Here is a 17213-nt window from a genome sequence, read left to right as displayed (position 1 = left end):
AGGACATGAGTACACGAGTTCGAACAAGCATGCATATTGAGAAACGGCCCATGTCTGGTTCGATGACATCAATATGGTGAGATGTGTTTGTAGTTCTATACAAATTTTCACACAAAACCTAACATAAATGTAGCTGCTGTTTGAAAATAGGCGCATCATAATGTGTCTTTAAAATTCAAGGACATCATATGTGAAATCCATGGCGCATAATAAACAGGGTTGGAAAATAACTTTTAAAGCACTATTCACTTATATTCATTTTTTCTTCTTTCCAGGGACGCATGGCAGATGGGCTCAGGTTCCCTGTATACTAAGAACATTTGTGTATGACAGCATTCATACAATGTAAAATAGGAAAAAGATATAAAAACACAGGAAAAAAAGAAAGAAAAATCAAATGTTAGCAGGAATTTCAAAATTAAATGAGAAACTACAAAATTTAAATTAAATGATAATCAAAATAATTTCACAGGACTCAAAAAAAAAAAAAGAATAAAATCCCCAAACATTCAGATCTTCTGAAATTTGTTTCTGAATGAAGCTCAAATTGCTGTAGTTTAGGTATTTTTAGGTGGTTTCCTGTTTTCTAACTTAGAGAATCTCTAAATTAATTTTGATTATGCCAAACTAAATTATGCTGGTTGAATTTGCATTTATTTTTCAGTCACAATTCTAAACCGCGTGATTGCTACCCATCATTGGTGATAATTGTGACCAGGATTGATGTTTGTCAGCTCAGACCTAAATCAGCCCCCCGTGGTTACACTTTGGGCCCTAATGCACTGATATATTTCACACATGGAGACACACACACATAATAAACACATCTTGTTTTAGAAATAACATAACAGAAATAAGTTATAATTAAAAAGACATATGTTAAAATCCATCTGAGAGGCTTTAATGAACCAAAAGGTGACATTGCAGCAGCTGGCTAAAGTGACGAGTGATGTTGGCGTCATTGCTCCTGTTGATTCTGTTTGTTGCCAAATTAGCTTCGTGATTTCAAGGCTGAAGTTATTAAAATGCCAGAGACTGTGAGAGGTGGAAATTAGGAGAGTTTCTTTCATTTGTCTCACCAGATTCCTTTATTTCATGCCGTGGCAGGCTTCTAGGTGACACAAAACCAGAGCAGTGCAGCTGATGAAAAACCCTGTTCACTGTTTAAAAAACAGAAAATAATTCTGTCTTGTCAGAAGGCTCCTGGCGCAAAGAAGGAGCAACCTTTCAGCACAGCACTGGCATCCAGTTTTAACGTCATTCGCATCATAATCGAGCCAAATTTTGAAGAAGGAAACCAAAATAATCCAGCAAAACACTTTCACTAAATTTGGGCTAAAGTTTCTCTGTTGTTCTGTTAATGAGGTTTAGGTTTGAGATTCCAGCTCCAGTGTTTGTAGCTGAACGGAGGATCTGCGGCTAAACAAATAGCTGAATGAGAGCAAAGAGCCTCGTGGGTCGATGCTGCGTTTTTGTTTGGCTGTCTGCGAACACAATTATCTGACTCTCTGTGATCAAATGCTTTCAGATGCACGTGCCTCACGTTGCTTTTGTAAATTGGCCGCCTTTGTTTAAAGGAAACTCCCGTCTGACGGTTCTCATCGGTCCAGTTTAAAGATGTAAACACTGGATTTCCAATGAGTGTCTGCCGACATTGATCGGTGTACAAGAGAAGAAAATACAATGCTGTTTAACAGAATAAGGGAAGAGAAGACTAATACATAATTACACGGACAAACGGGTGCTTTCCAGGTGTGCCTAGGTGGAGGTGGGGGGTCTTTGCCCTCCCTGCCCTGGGCGCCCTGTGTCAGTGCCTCAGCTGCTGCTGTGGATCAGCTGCTGCCGGGGCGGATGGCTCCCCTGATGGCGTTTCCTTATCCTTATCTTAGCTGGTCTGGCTCATCTGATCTCAGTCAGTCATGTTTTTTTTAACCATGGGGAAGGGGGCATGTATGTGTGTGTGTGTATGTGTGTGTGTGTGTGTGGGGGGGTTTTATTATCAGACTGTTTTTAAAATTCTGGGGATGGGGGGGGGGGGGGGGGGGTGCGGGGCCTTTTTAATTTGTTAAGCACTTTGAGTTGCATGTACTGTAGGATACAGTGCTATATAAATAAAAGTTGATTGATTGATTGATTGATTGATTGATTGATTGATTGATGTTTTGTTGGGCTCTGCTAGTGTTGCTTTAGGTTCTCTGCGTTCAGTTATTTACTGTTTTGATGTGAAAACCTAGAATTCCTTGTTTGCATGATGTGTGATTCAGTTTGCTGTCTGGGTTTCACCGCCTGGGTTCTGTTAGCAGCTCTAATTAGAAATTGACATGTTTTGTTCTTGTTTTTATTTGTACCGATGCTGATGGGAAGAAGTCACGGTCTGCTAGTGGTCCATCTGTGCAGCGGATCTTTGGGGCAGAATTTCATGGCTGACGTTTTATTTATTTATAAAATGCACAAAATTTCTGAACCTGAATCAGTTTTTGAACAATGAATTTAACCAACTGTTGATTCTCAAGTCTGTGCACAGTAATAAAGTCCAGCTTTTGACCAAAGTTAATGAAACGTAATGGTGTGAAAATTAATCTAAGATGCTAAAATTAATTACCAAAGTTTATTTATTAAACAGAAGATTCAGTAAGATTCTTTTCATTCGATAAACTGCATACCTTCATAACCCGACCTCGGATAAGTGGTAGAATATGTACCAATTCCTCAACATGCAAAGCTTGTCTGCCAAACTAACTAAGAGTATTCTTCTGCCCTTCCCATCCATACAACTGTTAGTTTTATTTTATTTTATTTTTTCATATATTGCTAACTGAATGGTCATTCTGTCCCTCCAATGTAGAATTAGGCTATGAATAAAATCCCTAAAGCAGAAAATGACCCGTGCCCTTCTTTGGTGGATATCTCACTCTGGGTACATCTGTTGTTGCTGGTGGCAGACAAAAGGACAGAGTGGAGTTGGTGTTTCTGCTCTCATGGACCATAAAAATGAGGTATTGTGTGGTAAATTGCTGCTGGCACATTTTTATGTGTTACTTTGCATGAAACAGGCTGGAACAATTCATTGCTGGTTTGGGGCATCTTTAATGTGGAGGACAGACAAAGGGAGTGGCTGCAGGGGAATATTTCTCACAAACAGCACACTTGCATCCACACACCTACATATAGACTGGACAAACCCCAATACAAACATACGTGGTACAATTATAGGAAAATAAGGATTCCTGGATTGTCTGCTTGCTTTGTGGGTATTCTCTCTGAAGTTCTGCAGGGTATTCTGCATGCATCACAGCACTTTGGGCTTTATGGATGGTGTTGCAGATGCATTGCAACACATTTTGTGTGCTCGTGTGTGTGTGTGTCTCAGAGATAAAAGGACAGAGAAAAGGTGCAGGTGTGGGCTCTGGGTTATTAGGCCAGGTAAACAGAACAGGCTTGTGTAACTCTGGCTGATAATTCACTGAGCTCCACCTTTTACACTCTAATGCATTCTAATAGGACAGTGGATCCTAGCATGTGTCCTTTTTCACCAACACACACACACACGCACGCACGCACGCACTCTCTCTCTCTCTCTCTCTCTCTCTCTCTCTCTCTCTCTCTCTCTCTCTCTCTCTCTCTCTCTCTCTCTCTCTCTCCTCCCTCTTTATGGTGCCCATTCATCACATACACATGTACACACAGCTATCTGGTTGTCTGGGAGATCAAAGTATTCATATTCCCTTTGTGAGGTAGAAGCTCATTCTGTTAAAACAGGGCTATTTTAGATGAATACCTTACAAAAATTTTTTAAGGAGAACTGAATTTCAGTTCCTGATTCTTGAAACTGATCAGCATTTTATTAAAGATGCTAATATACTGAGGAGAGTGTTTTCTTGTTTTTCTCCCCCTAGTTTCCTTTCTGATCAATTCTGGGTGACCGAGGCCTGCCAGAGGTGGCTCACATCATGCAAAAGGATGGCCAGTCCGGGGACGACTGCCAACAAGAAAATGTACGTTACAAATTAGTTTTTCCATTTTATGCTCCAACTTTCCCAACAATATTTGTTTTGTCTTCACATTTATTACAGCCATCTTTTGCTGTAAAAACTGCATTTAAAATGATCGAAACGCTGTTTTTCCAAAGGAGAGTGTGTGTGTGTGTGTGTGTATGTGTGTGTGTTCATGTTCATCTCTCTTGTCTGTTTACACAAAAATGATCACATTTATAAATCGTGATGTTTTTTGAAAATGTTATTTTCTTTAGTAAAATTTACCGGCCTGCCTCTTCTGTTTTTGTTTGACTTCCTGCCAGATTTGACGCGGCTCACTCACAGCTTATGAAAAAATTAGAGCTCATGCCGAAACGATTGCTGCACGGCGCGAGCCTTTGTGGCACTTCACGGCGCTTTGCAGCTGATGTGACCGAGAGCGTAGTTTAACAAGGGCGCCGATTAGAAGCGCCCATCATTCCACGGCGCTTTGTGGTGCATCGTCACGCTTCCGCGTCTGGTGTGTTCCGGGCGTTAGGCACCCCATTCGAATTTGCCCATTTTGTGATGTCACAAAAGGCAGCACAAAAGCATGCCAAAGGTGAGTTTTGCATAATATGTCCCCTTTAAGTTTTTCAAAAAGTTGTGTGTGCTTAGGTTATATTTAAGTTTGGTTAAATTGTATGAAATTTCTCTTAACCAGTGAGTACCAAACTTTTCAGCTTCAGACATACAAAATAACCGTGTAACAGTCATTTTAGCCCCATTTTCAGTCTACACCTAACACCAAGAACACAATTACACTGAAATATAATGATAGCACAAACAGCTTCTGCAATCATAATCCTATTTTCATCCATTTCTGACCACCGATTGAAGTAATTACTGCAAAAACATTCTACCGGGAATCGTCGTCATCGTCGTCGTCTTCCTCCGCTTATCCGGGTCCGGGCCGCGGGGGCAGCATCCCAACTAGGGAGCTCCAGACCGTCCTCTCCCCAGCCTTCCCCACCAGCTCCTCCGGCAGGACCCCAAGGCGTTCCCGGACCAGATTGGAGATGTAACCTCTCCAACGTGTCCTGGGTTGACCCGGGGGCCTCCTGCCGGCAGGACATGCCCGAAACACCTCCCCGGGGAGGCGTCCAGGAGGCATCCTGACCAGATGCCCAAACCACCTCAACTGGCTCCTTTCAATCCGGAGGAGCAGCGGGTCTACTCCGAGTCCCTTCCGAATGTCCGAGCTCCTCACCCTATCTCTAAGGCTGAGCCTGGCCACCCTACGGAGGAAACTCATTTCGGCCGCTTGTATCCGCGATCTCGTTCTTTCGGTCATTACCCAAAGCTCATGACCATAGGTGAGGATTGGGACGTAGATCGACCGGTAAATCGAGAGCCTGGCTTTCTGGCTCAGCTCCCTCTTCACCACGACAAATCGGCTCAGCGTTCCCATCACTGCAGATGCCGAACCAATCCGCCTGTCGATCTCCCGATCGCTCCTACCCTCACTCGTGAACAAGACCCCAAGGTACTTAAACTCCTCCACTTGAGGTAGGACCTCTCTCCCGACCCGGAGTTGGCAAGCCACCCTTTTCCGGTCGAGAACCATGGTATCAGATTTGGAGGTGCTGATCCTCATCCCAGCTGCTTCACACTCGGCCGCGAACCTACCCAGCAAGAGCTGAAGGTCAGAGCTGGAGGAAGCTAGGAGGACCACATCATCCGCAAAAAGCAGAGACGAGATTCTCCTGCCACCAAACTCGACACACTCCACACCACGGCTGCGCCTAGAAATTCTGTCCATAAAGATAATGAACAGAACCGGTGACAAAGGGCAGCCCTGGTGGAGTCCAACCCTCACCGAGAACAGGTCCGATTTACTACCGGCTATGCAGACAGAACTCACGCTCCTCTGGTAAAGGGACTGAATGGCCCTCAACAGAAAGCCATCCACCCCATACTCCTGGAGCGTCCCCCACAGGGTGCCCCTGGGGACACGGTCATAAGCCTTCTCCAAATCCACAAAACACATGTAGATTGGTTGGGCAAACTCCCATGCCCCCTCCATCACCCTTGCAAGGGTATAGAGCTGGTCCGCAGTTCCACGGCCAGGACGAAAACCACATTGCTCCTCCTCAATCTGAGATTCAACTATCGATCGGACCCCCCTCTCCAGTACCTTGCAGTAGACCTTTCCAGGGAGGCTGAGGAGTGTGATCCCCCTATAGTTGGAACACACCCTCAGGTCACCCTTCTTAAAGATGGGGACCACCACCCCGGTCTGCCACTCCACAGGAACCGCCCCCGATGACCACACAATGTTGCAGAGACGTGTCAACCATGACTGCCCTACAACATCCATAGCCTTGAGATACCCAGGATGAACCTCATCTGCCCCCGGGGCTCCGCCGCTGTGTAGTTGTTTGATTACCTCAGCAACTTCAGTCCCAGAGATTAAACAGTCTCCCAGGTCTCCCAGCTCTGGTTCCTCCTCGGAATGCGCATAGGTGGGATTGAGGAGCTCCTCAAAATATTCCTTCCACCGTCCGACTATAGCCCCAGTTGACGTCAGCAGCTCCCCATCCCCACCTTAAACAGTGTGAGCGAGTTGCTGCCTTCCTCTCCTGAGGCGCCGGACAGTTTGCCAGAACCTCTTTGGAGCCGATCGATAGTCTTTCTCCATGGCCTCACCAAACTCCTCCCATGCCCGAGATTTAGCCTTGGCAACTGCCACTGCTGCACCCCGCTTGGCTATCCGGTACCTGTCTGCTGCCTCCGGAGACCCACAGACCAGCCACGCCCTGTAGGCCTCCTTCTTCAGCCTGACGGCTCCCCGAACCTTTGGTGTCAACCAGCGGGTACGGGGCTTGCCACCACGACTGGCACCGGCCACCTTGCGACCACAGCTAGCAACAGCCGCCTCAACAATTGCAGAGTGGAACAAGGCCCACTCGGAGTCAATGTCCCCCACTGCTCTCGGGACAGGGTCAAAGCTCTGCCGGAGGTGGGAGTTGAAGACCGTCTTAACAGGTTCTTCTGCCAGGCGTTCCCAGCAGACCCTCACTATGCGTTTGGGTCTGCCAGGTCTATGCGGCATCTTCCCCTGCCATCTGATCCAACTCACCACCAGGTAGGGCTGGGGGTAAACGATTATTTTTAAAACGATTATTCTGACGATTATTTTATCGAATAGTCGACTATTCTAATGACTATTTAGAAAATTAATCTAATGATTATTTTTCTATTGCACAATTAACAAAAACCAGAAAATCTCAAATAAATTCCTCAAAAAAATTGATAAATTCTTACTGTAAGAGAATAAACACTACAGGCCTTCCATTTTGTATACCACTGCGTTTATTGTGTTGTTTGCTTATGTTCTGGTGACGTGTAGAACTTGGGAGTGCAGGCTGCTGCCTGAGAGGTGGTAGAAGATGGAGTGTCTCCATGCTGCTTTGTTTTGGTCACTTATGAGCGTGAGGCGAGTGGTCTTACGGGTTAAACCAAACTCAGGTGATATTTTACACTAAACCGAAAACCCACAACACTCTAAATGTAATAAAAGGGAGATCTACACCACAAAAAAGATGAACTCTAAACCAAAACGTAACAGCTTATCCCAACGCAAGAAGCTGTTAGCGAAGATGCTAACAGTAGCTTTACCAACATTAAGTTCAAGTTACCAAGTTTAAATAAACCAAAAACACCCAGCAGCAAACAGACCAGCACGGAGGAGAGACTGCTACCGCCAAAACAGCTCTCCTCATGTCTGAAAGAAGCTCCTTAATGAAGGGAGAAGCGCTCCCGGTGATTTTCTACATCTGCGATAGACACGAAGCAGCGCATCTGACCCCGGAAGTTGTTGTCTGTTGCCGGGAGATGAAGGCGGGCAAAACAGGAAAATAATCTAGTAGTGGACGGACGTTGTTCCGGGTCTTCGGTATTTGGCGGAGATGTTAGTGAAGGCGGAGAAGAGGGCGAACTAGAGGAAAAACAGGCAGATTCCTCCTCTATTTACAAACTCCTGGGGATGCAACAAGTGGGCGCGGTGCGTCGACTTCCGGATCTGACGTCGACAAATTTTTAGAATCGAGCCGTCGACTTCGTCGAGGCTTCGCTACAACCCTACCACCAGGTGGTGATCAGTTGACCGCTCCGCTCCTCTCTTCACTCGGGTGTCCAAAACATACCGCCGCAGGTCAGATGATATGACTACAAAGTCTATCATCGACCTGCGACCTAGGCTGCCCTGGTACCAAGTGTACCGATGGGCATCCTTATGTTCGAACATGGTGTTCGTTATGGCCAAACTGCGGCTTGTACAGGATTCCAATAACGAAACACCACTCGAGTTCAGATCAGGTGGGCCGTTCCTCCCTATCACACCCCTCCAGGTCATGCTGTCATTGCTCATGTGAGCATTGAAGTCCCCCAGCAGGACAATGGAGTCCCCTGATGGAGCACTATCTAGCACTCGTCCCAGGGACTCCAAAAAGGGTGGGTACTCTGAACTGATATTTGGCCCATAAGCACAAACAACAGTCAGGACCCGTTCCCCGACCCGAAGGCGCAGGGAAGCTACCCTCTCGTCCCCCGGGGTAAACTCCAACACACAGGCAGAGAGTCTTGGGGCTAACAAAAAGCAAACCCCAGCCCTCCGCCTCTCACCCGGAGCAACTCCAGCCCTCTGCCTCTCACCCGGAGCAACTCTAGCAAAGGAGAGTGTCCAACCCCTCTCAAGGACTTGGGTTCCAGAGGCAATGCTATGTGTCGAGGTGAGTCCGACTATATCTAGCCGGTACCGCTCAACCTCTGCCACAAGCTCCTGCTCCTTCCCTGCCAGCGAGGTGACGTTCCATGTCCCAAAAACCAGTTTTCTTGTCCGGGGATCGGACCGCCAGGACTCCCGCCTTGGTCTGCCACTCGATCCACATTTTACCGGACCCTTCATGTTCCTCCTGCGGGTGGTGGGTCCACAGTTGGATGAGCCCATGTATCCGGTTCGGGCTGGGCCCGGCCGGGTCCAATGGGTGAAAGCCCAGCCACCAGGCGCTCGCTCACGGGCCCCAACCCCAGGCCTGGCTCCAGGGTGGGACCCCGATAACCCTCCGGGCCGTGTACTGCGACTCTTTGTTTTAACATCCATGAAAGATCCTGCCAGGAATCATTTATTAAAATTCAGTTTGACTTTTAGAGATTTTAAGGCCCTGATTTTGGTGTTTTATGACTCAAACTTGATGCCAAATAGGAGAACCGTTGGTCCAAAGTGATAAAAAAAATTCATATTTCAACTAATAGTATTTAATTCTATGGATCCCTTTCAAGTTATCCTTATAAAGCATTCACTGTTCACTGAAAATATTTCATTTTCTGTTTATTTATCGTGCAAAATACAGTTGAATTATTTAGAGTACACAAAAGCTACACGAGTGCAAAGCTGGTATTTTCATTCTGTTTAGCATTTCCACCCATCCCCCACAACAGATTCACTCCTATCTAAAGCGACTGTATCTGAGCTCTCCACATGATGTTGTCGGAGTTGTGTGCAAGCTGTCCATCACCCACCTCAATCCATCTGGATGCAAGAGGCAGGTTTCTGCAAAATCCTGACAAAAAACAAAACAAAAAACAAGACAGATAGGAGTTGTTGTGTTCAAGTGGAGCTGGAGCTCAGATGCAGCTCTGGCAAATGACATCAGGGCTCACTCTGCTATGCATGCATAAGACATTTAGTCATAATCTTGACCTTGAGTTCAAATCCAAATGCAGGGCAGCTGGTTTTATTCCTGAGCTGTCAAGAATTCAAGTTGAAAAAAAAAAGTTCCAGGATGTGACTCTCTGAGTTGTAAATTTACCAAATGGTTCATGTTTTTATACAAATCATAGCTTAAAAACGGCCACACACATGGTTCCCACACATTTCTGCTTTTTCTTGGTTTGTTTATTGCAATAAAATAGTTCATTGCATGTGCAAAAGGTGCATTAAACAGCAAAATGTAAACTGCATGTCTTAAAAGATAAAGAAACAAGTATGTGAGTGAACCTCTCACCAGGATGTACTGGTGTCTCTGGCAGCATATTAGTACTATTAACTCATTCACTGCCAATGACGACTAAAGTCCTCATTTGCATTTTTTTACTGTTTGTTCTCTCAGCGCGGAGGCTCGTTCTGATGCTCAAACATCTCAGCCCTGAAGCCGATCTTCATCCGCATATGTAACATGTCACGTGATCAGGAAGCAGAACATCCATGTGTTAGGAGATCGTTTTGGGCCGTTCCTGTAAAAAAAAAGTGAGGCGCGAACCAGAAAAGCGTCTGCCGTTCACAATTTGGCAACAGATTATGAAAGAACGGATAACGCTCGAAACACACGGATTCTTCCTGATGTAAGAGGTGAGTCTCCTCTTTGTTTTGGTTGTTTTGGCGTCGACATCATCCTAGCGCGCAATGTTCTGCAACTCTTAAAAAAACAGTAAAAACAATGAGAAACACTGGCAGCGAAGGCCGTTAGCGATCAGGAAACGGCTGGCAGTGAATGAGTTAAGCTGGGCGTAGACTGTGCTATGATTTCAGTTGCTATCAGGTCCATCTCAAACTGGACGACCTTCTCACAGAACAAAGCTCATGAGTCATATTCTCGTGCTGTACGACCCGATGCTCAGGTGCAACCTGACTGCTCAACATGTGGTAGCAACATGTTGGACCTAAAAATTTGCTAAAACAACAGTTTTTATTCAACATACCAGACCTTCGAGTCTGAAAGCTAGGAAGAGAGGATACTGTTGGGCTGTTCCTGTTGTTTTTGTCCTTAAAGAGCAAGTCAACCCCTAGAGTCTAACTCCACTCCCACTTCATGTTTGAAAAATGCAACAAATGCTGTTGCCTGGCAGACCGAGAAGGCGGAGCTGCTAACAAATTCACACACACAAACACAGGCTCACGACAGCACTGTGACATCATAATGTACCAGTTTACATCATAGCATACCTCTTAGCCAATAGCGGTGGCAGATCTAAATGAAAATACAGTGCAGAGTTTTTACCTGACAACGGCACAAGACTGCCAGTTTTAGGCAGAATATTTAAATTTTAACCAAGATGCACTGAAGTGCCAAATTATTGACTACACGTGTCTGCAGCACGATTAGACACTCGTTTATTTAGTTTATCAGCAAAAAAAAGTTTATTTGGGGGTGACTTGCTCTTTAAGGGTTGCCGTAGTTGTAGGAGGACATGCAGCAATTTATGGGGGTTCGATGTGGAAGAGGATGGAAAGGAAGAAAACCGAGATTTTGGGATGCATTTTAATTTGGCATAAACGTAGCAAGTATGTTTTCTTGACAATCTTTACCATTGTGTGTGGGTAAAATTGTAAAAACGTGAAAATAAAAAGATGATCTCTAAAAAAAGCTCTGATGTTCCAGTTTCAGGAACTAGGAGTGAGCCAGAGCAGAGGTGCGTAGAACACGCAGATTTTGGAGTCTTACTTCCTGGTAGTCTGTCATCTCATCCCAGATTGGCTTACAGCAACACGACACTACTGACTCTGTTTGCTTTGAAACGCTGATGTTTTGTCTCCAGAAATAACACAAGCCTAAAGGAGTTCTGCCATGTGGTGGAGCTGCTAATGCTAGCTGCTACTAGTCAAGAAACATTCTGCTCTCCTCTGCCAAACTAACAACAGCCTTCCTTGCCGCGAGTCAAAATGGGTGAGTTCATGAAAGGTAGATGACAGTGTGATGTCACACTGTCAGGATTTTCTAATCCAAGCGTCTATTTTTACTCAGAAGTTAATCCAGGAAAAAGGAGCAAAAGACCTTTTTCACATTCCATACCATATTTGTAAATAACAGTAAGCTCATTCACTGCCAGCCGTTTCCTGATCAGAAAAGCCCTTCGCTGCCAGCTTTTTTCAGCGTTTTTACTGTTTTTTTTAAGAGAGACAGAACGTTGCGTGCTAGGATGATGTCGACGCCAAAACTAACAAAACAAAGAGGAGACTTACCTCTTACATCAGGAAGAATCCGTGCATTTCCAGCGTTGTCCATTCTTTCATAATCCGTTGTCGAATTGTGATCGGCAGAAGCTTTTCCGGTTCATGCCTCACTTTTTTCGCAGCAGCTGCCCAAAACGATCTCTTAACACCTGCATTTTCTGCTTGCTGATCACGTGACATGTGACGTACGCGGATGAAGATCGGCTTTAGAGCTGGGTTTGTTCTCACAGTGCGGGGGCTCGTTCCGACGCCCGCACAGTAAAAAAAAAATACAAATGACGACTTCATTGGCAGTTAATGAGTTAAAAACTGGTTTCTCAGAAAACTTGCCAGTATTTAGTCCCTTTTTTTGACATCAAGATTTTATTTTAAAAATCATTTTTATTGTTTTCCTGATTTAAAATTTTCTGGAGACATTTGGACTTTTCTCCTGACATTTTAATTTTATTCTAGAAAAATTTGCTTGAGTCTTTTCTTGAAGTGTTTTGACTTTACCTCAAAATTGTATTTTTCTTGACTTTAATCTTTACGCCTTCTTTTTGTTTTCCTTTCTTTTCTTTTCTCGCTTCTCAGCGCACTAACACACCCCGGTAGAAATCAGAGGTTGCTGATAAAAATAAAAAAAATTCCACCAAGGACACACTTGCCTCCAGGAAATGCTCTTCCTAGCATTACGCTTAAGATTAGAAACAAGCAGCATGGACAAAAAAATGTTCCTGAATATAAAAGAAAAAGCTGCTAAAAACGGGAGCAAATGACCTTTAAAAAGAAATAAAAACTGAACTAATGTAGCAAAGCGACTTTGATGACTCACACGTTGTGGCTCTGGATAGGCATTAAAAGTAAACAAGGGTTAAAACAAATTCAGGAGAAAATGAAGTTTTACTGTTTATTTCTTGAGGGAGAAAAAAAATTCTAGCACATGAATAAAAAAAGAAGTGCCTAAGAAAAAGGGAATGATTAAATCACAGGGGAAAGCCTCAGTTCACGTCTGCCGTTCCTGGACCTCATCATGTGAGTCGAGGTGAAGAGTTCAGGTTACATGGTTACAGCAGAGGCTTGCTTATTCCTCCCATAGGGGCAGATCAGTTGGATGAGGAGGAACGGGAGTGGGATGAGAGGAAGACAAAAGGAAAATCGGAAAAACAAGCAGAACGCGGCAGAGTTGCTTCCTCTCTGTATAGCGAGGGACATATTAAGGTAGAGCAGGGATGCAGGCTGCGCTGATGAATACGTTTCCCAAGGCTCTCGGGGGCTGTCCAATCAGGCAGTGCCACTGATGAATAGTCATGAGTCACCTTATCAGCATCACCATGGTTACGCAGATGTGAGTCTGGCCCTGCGAATATGATGAGGGAACAGAAATGGGCCAAAGGCTCCTCTGTCAGGCTCCAGTTCACATCTTGATCACCAATTAGAGCCCAGCGGGGCGGCTTTCGGGCCAAGCATTTGCTTTGTGGATCAGGTGAACGGGTTTGAGAGAGGTGACAACAAATGGTGCCGTTTTGAGATTCAAGGCCCAGGAAAGAGATTTTTTTGACTCAGAGCAAAGCTTTTGATGACTTGGAATCACTATAATCGCAGTGTAAAGCTGGTAGCCATAGCACGTAGAACAGGTGAGGGCTGGCAGGAAGAGGATGATAAGATATTTAATAAAAAGGAAATTAGATTGAACAGGATCAGCAGAGAAGAGTAAAAGAAAAGGGCCAGCTGCTGGAGATGAAACAATAATGTAAGACAAGAACACAGTAGAATAAATGTCTAGAACCATGCGTAATGATTCATTTAACTCTGCAGTGTCTCGTGGTCATTTTTATAGAATAAATCCGTTCTAAAAGGAGCTTCTTCAGATCTACTGCAAAGCACAAGAGAATAACCACCCTTGCTTTAATAATTGTTACAAAACCCTTCAATGAAACTTTGCCCCAATAATACAATCCACTTCCTTTAAATGTGTGGTTTACGCATGTAATGATTTAAATTACATGTTATTTAATAAGCCAGAAGGCGTAGGATTCCAGCGAATATGAAATCAACCTTATGGATCTGTGAGGTTATTTAAACCAGAAGATTGGACCTTTTTATTGCAGGGATTAGATAACAGCTTCGTATTCACTCAGAGACAACAGAAGAGAGAGAGAGAGAGAGTCAAGTTTAAAAGTTTAAAAATGTATTACTAAACAAATTAAACTAGACTAACTTTAAACTAAATGTGTGGTGTAACTAAGGTGGATGAGACGGTGAATGGGGTGTGGTGTAATGTTGCTCAGAACCAGCAAATCCGAAGAAGCGATTAATTCTGATGGGAACTGAAGGTGATGTCTTCGCATTAAGCTTTGGTTAGGAGATTCATAAACACATTCGACACCATTTGTCGGTCTACATACCCTGAGCGGAAGTCCCCATTAGATCAGGAGGTGTAGAGGTCCAGCTTGACCTTTATTGAGCCGGAGCCTGTAGAAGCAGCCGCGGCAGCCGACCACCAGTCTTGAGATACTTCCGGGTCACGACAATTTTGTTGGCATCTGGTGAGACCCACCTGGGTCGTGAAGGTTTCAGCTTTTATTCTGAAAGGAACCGTTGCAGTAGTTGGAACAGCAACAGATTTTATCCAGCTTGTCGTTGGTTCTTTTGGCTGAAGAGGAAAGTTACGGATTGGCCACTCCGACAACTTCTCTAGAACACTTTGAACTGGCGTTAAAGATGGCGTGGGCATAGTTTTATACTTCGGATGTTTTGGTTTATGGTCGAATGAAAAGATGACAGATTTACCAAACACCATCAAAACCACGCCTCCATCAGATCTGGCAGATTCTGATTGGATCAGTGAAAGTGATGTGTCATGTCTTTTAACGCTACGTGAGATCAGTCCTATTGGAACACTTTAAGTCATATTACTTATTATATTCTATAGGATTATAATAAAGTAATTAATATTTTGATTTCACAGATTGGTCACATCTTATTATTGACTAACACTTGGTAGGATTAGCTTTATTAAAATAGAGTTCTTTGATTAATTAAAAGGAGAGAGTCCATTCTTCATTTTTCTGTTGAGCTGAAAAGAAGTAGTTTTGAGCAAATGCACGAGACCTTGAGGCCATATCTCATGCAGACTAGTTCTGTGCAGAGGAGAGGGGTAAACAGTCATTTCATTCCGTTACACGCAAGTCATTAAAAAAAAAGCTATGACGCTCCTGTTCGGAGATGCAGAAGTTTGCTGGTGCAGAAGTGGACTGAAAAAAGCAGGATTGCTCTTTATTATTAATGATATGCATACACCTTGCTTCTGATTGGCTAACAGAAGCGATGTTGCAAAGTCACTATCACCAAGACGGTCTCTGCTCTCTCTCCTCAATGCCAAAAGAAAAAAAAGCCTTCCTGTGGGCGGACATGAGCCAAGATGGGTGTGGCCATGAATGCAAATTCACGGTGTGACATGCCTATGTGGGGATTTTCAAATCCTAGCATTTTACCATTTATTTTCTGTTTCTATGAGACTGTTTCTATATTCAGCCTGCATGAAAACTCAGAGTGCCTGATTATAATCAGAAAAAATATTTTTTAATGGTTTTTCAGTCAACCACACCTTTAAACAGTTGATCTCAAATCTGCTTTATCTTCAGGCAATCCCTCTCCACTAGTTTCTCTTACAAATAATCGACTGAATCGTGCACAGGGCAGGCCAGCGATACAATCAGGCTGATAGCAGCCGCCTTCTTCTCGCTGATTTGTCAGGCCAACTCCAAACAACTTTAATTGCCTCTGAGTCAGAGCTGCTTTATTGAAAACATGTATTTAGATGTACATCGCCACACACAGGGGACACACCTGTGGAAATTATTCCTGCACTTATCTTCAACCCTGCTAAAAATCCAGCACAGGAGCAAATAATTTGTATCTGTCTAGTCTCGATGCACTTGTCGGGTTACGTTGTTTGTTAAGAGCTGGCATTTAAAACGCAGCTTAATCCCTCCCCAGCGCTGATAGGCAAAGAGTTAGGCAGGCTTGATATTTATTTAATCTCCTGCATGGTGTGTGAGGAAACATTGCAGCCCTCTCTCCATTCTCATTTCACAGCCTGTTGACTGTGTTTAAAGCGTGATTAATCTTGCATAAGTTTTGCCGGTGTGCAAGCTGAGGGAAGTGGGCTTGATGCATGAAGACTGATGTTTAAACTCCCTCAGAGAAGGTCGGGGTGATGAATTCACCCTCCTGCCAGTGTAAAGTTTTGTAGCGTAGTTAATCTACATAACTAGGATTTAACGCTGTTTGCGATCAGCTTTGCTAAATCCTGAGAAAGATCAAACAATTTGGCAAATGAACTAATATTATATATATATATATATATATATATATATATATATATATATATATATATATATATATATATATATATATATATATAAATATCCATGGATATTTATATAATCGATAGAAGTTCATACACCAACTGGCTTGGCCTATATTTAATCCAAAGATTAATATTTAATTTAAGAGATTTAAATTAATAGCAAAAGTTTATTTATTAATCCAGAAGATTTAAAGAGATCTTTGCTCATTCAGTGACCAAATCTACACCACTCTGTGTTTCATTTCAAAGAAGAGTCAGGTTTAAAATTTTAATTTATTGCTAACAATTTAAAGATGAAAATTTAAAAGACAATTCATAAATGACAATTTATAAAAGCTTTGCTATTAAAACTTGGTATTAAAGCAACCTGTGTCTGGATGAAAACTAAAATGAAATGCGTGTGTTTGGATGTGTGAATGTAGTCTCAGAAGGTTTCTATCAGAGAGAGAAAACGCGTTCTGGGTGAAAGAATTTGTTTTGCAGCAAAGCTAAGTTATTTCTTAAAGAAACAGGCGTGCGGACGCAATCGGTCGGAAGTGTCTACCTCATCCTGTTAGGAGACCCCCTTTTTGGATCCGAGATGTCAGGAGGAGACGATGACCTCCAAGCACGAGGTGGGTAGAAGAACCTCAGTGCGACCAAATTGGTCCTGAGATGTCTCCGGGTCACAACGACTGATGAAACTGGTTGCGTCTCAAAAATCAATAACTCTGAAGGAGTTTTGCGTCAGCTTGTTGCAGATGGCCTTTGTTGTTGAAGCAATTCTATCAGCGTGACAGAACAGCTTAGCAGAGGTTTCGAGCGGCCGACCTGATACTCTGGAACTCTCGTCGCCACGGAGAGATTTTGGTGAGCTCAAGAACTGAACTTGAACTGAGGAGTTTAGGTTTCA

The 17213-nt window shown here is 43.7% G+C and overlaps 1 protein-coding gene across 3 annotated transcripts in view; it reads left to right on the top strand.

The window, feature by feature from the left end:
* Positions 1-17213, top strand: part of pde4d (phosphodiesterase 4D, cAMP-specific) — a 284880-nt gene that overhangs the window by 23098 nt on the left and 244569 nt on the right. For all 3 annotated transcript variants that reach the window (XM_054731769.2, XM_054731770.2, XM_054731771.2), the window contains one exon: positions 3897-3995. In XM_054731769.2, the coding sequence (XP_054587744.1) occupies positions 3951-3995 (45 nt within the window). In that variant the 5' untranslated portion in view covers positions 3897-3950. The remainder of the gene's footprint in view (positions 1-3896; positions 3996-17213) is intronic.

The sequence above is a fragment of the Nothobranchius furzeri genome, chromosome 17 (genome assembly GCF_043380555.1).
Source record: "Nothobranchius furzeri strain GRZ-AD chromosome 17, NfurGRZ-RIMD1, whole genome shotgun sequence".
Taxonomy (NCBI): domain Eukaryota; kingdom Metazoa; phylum Chordata; class Actinopteri; order Cyprinodontiformes; family Nothobranchiidae; genus Nothobranchius; species Nothobranchius furzeri.
Note: the sequence above shows the minus strand (reverse complement) of the source record. Positions and strands in the feature narration are given on the sequence as shown.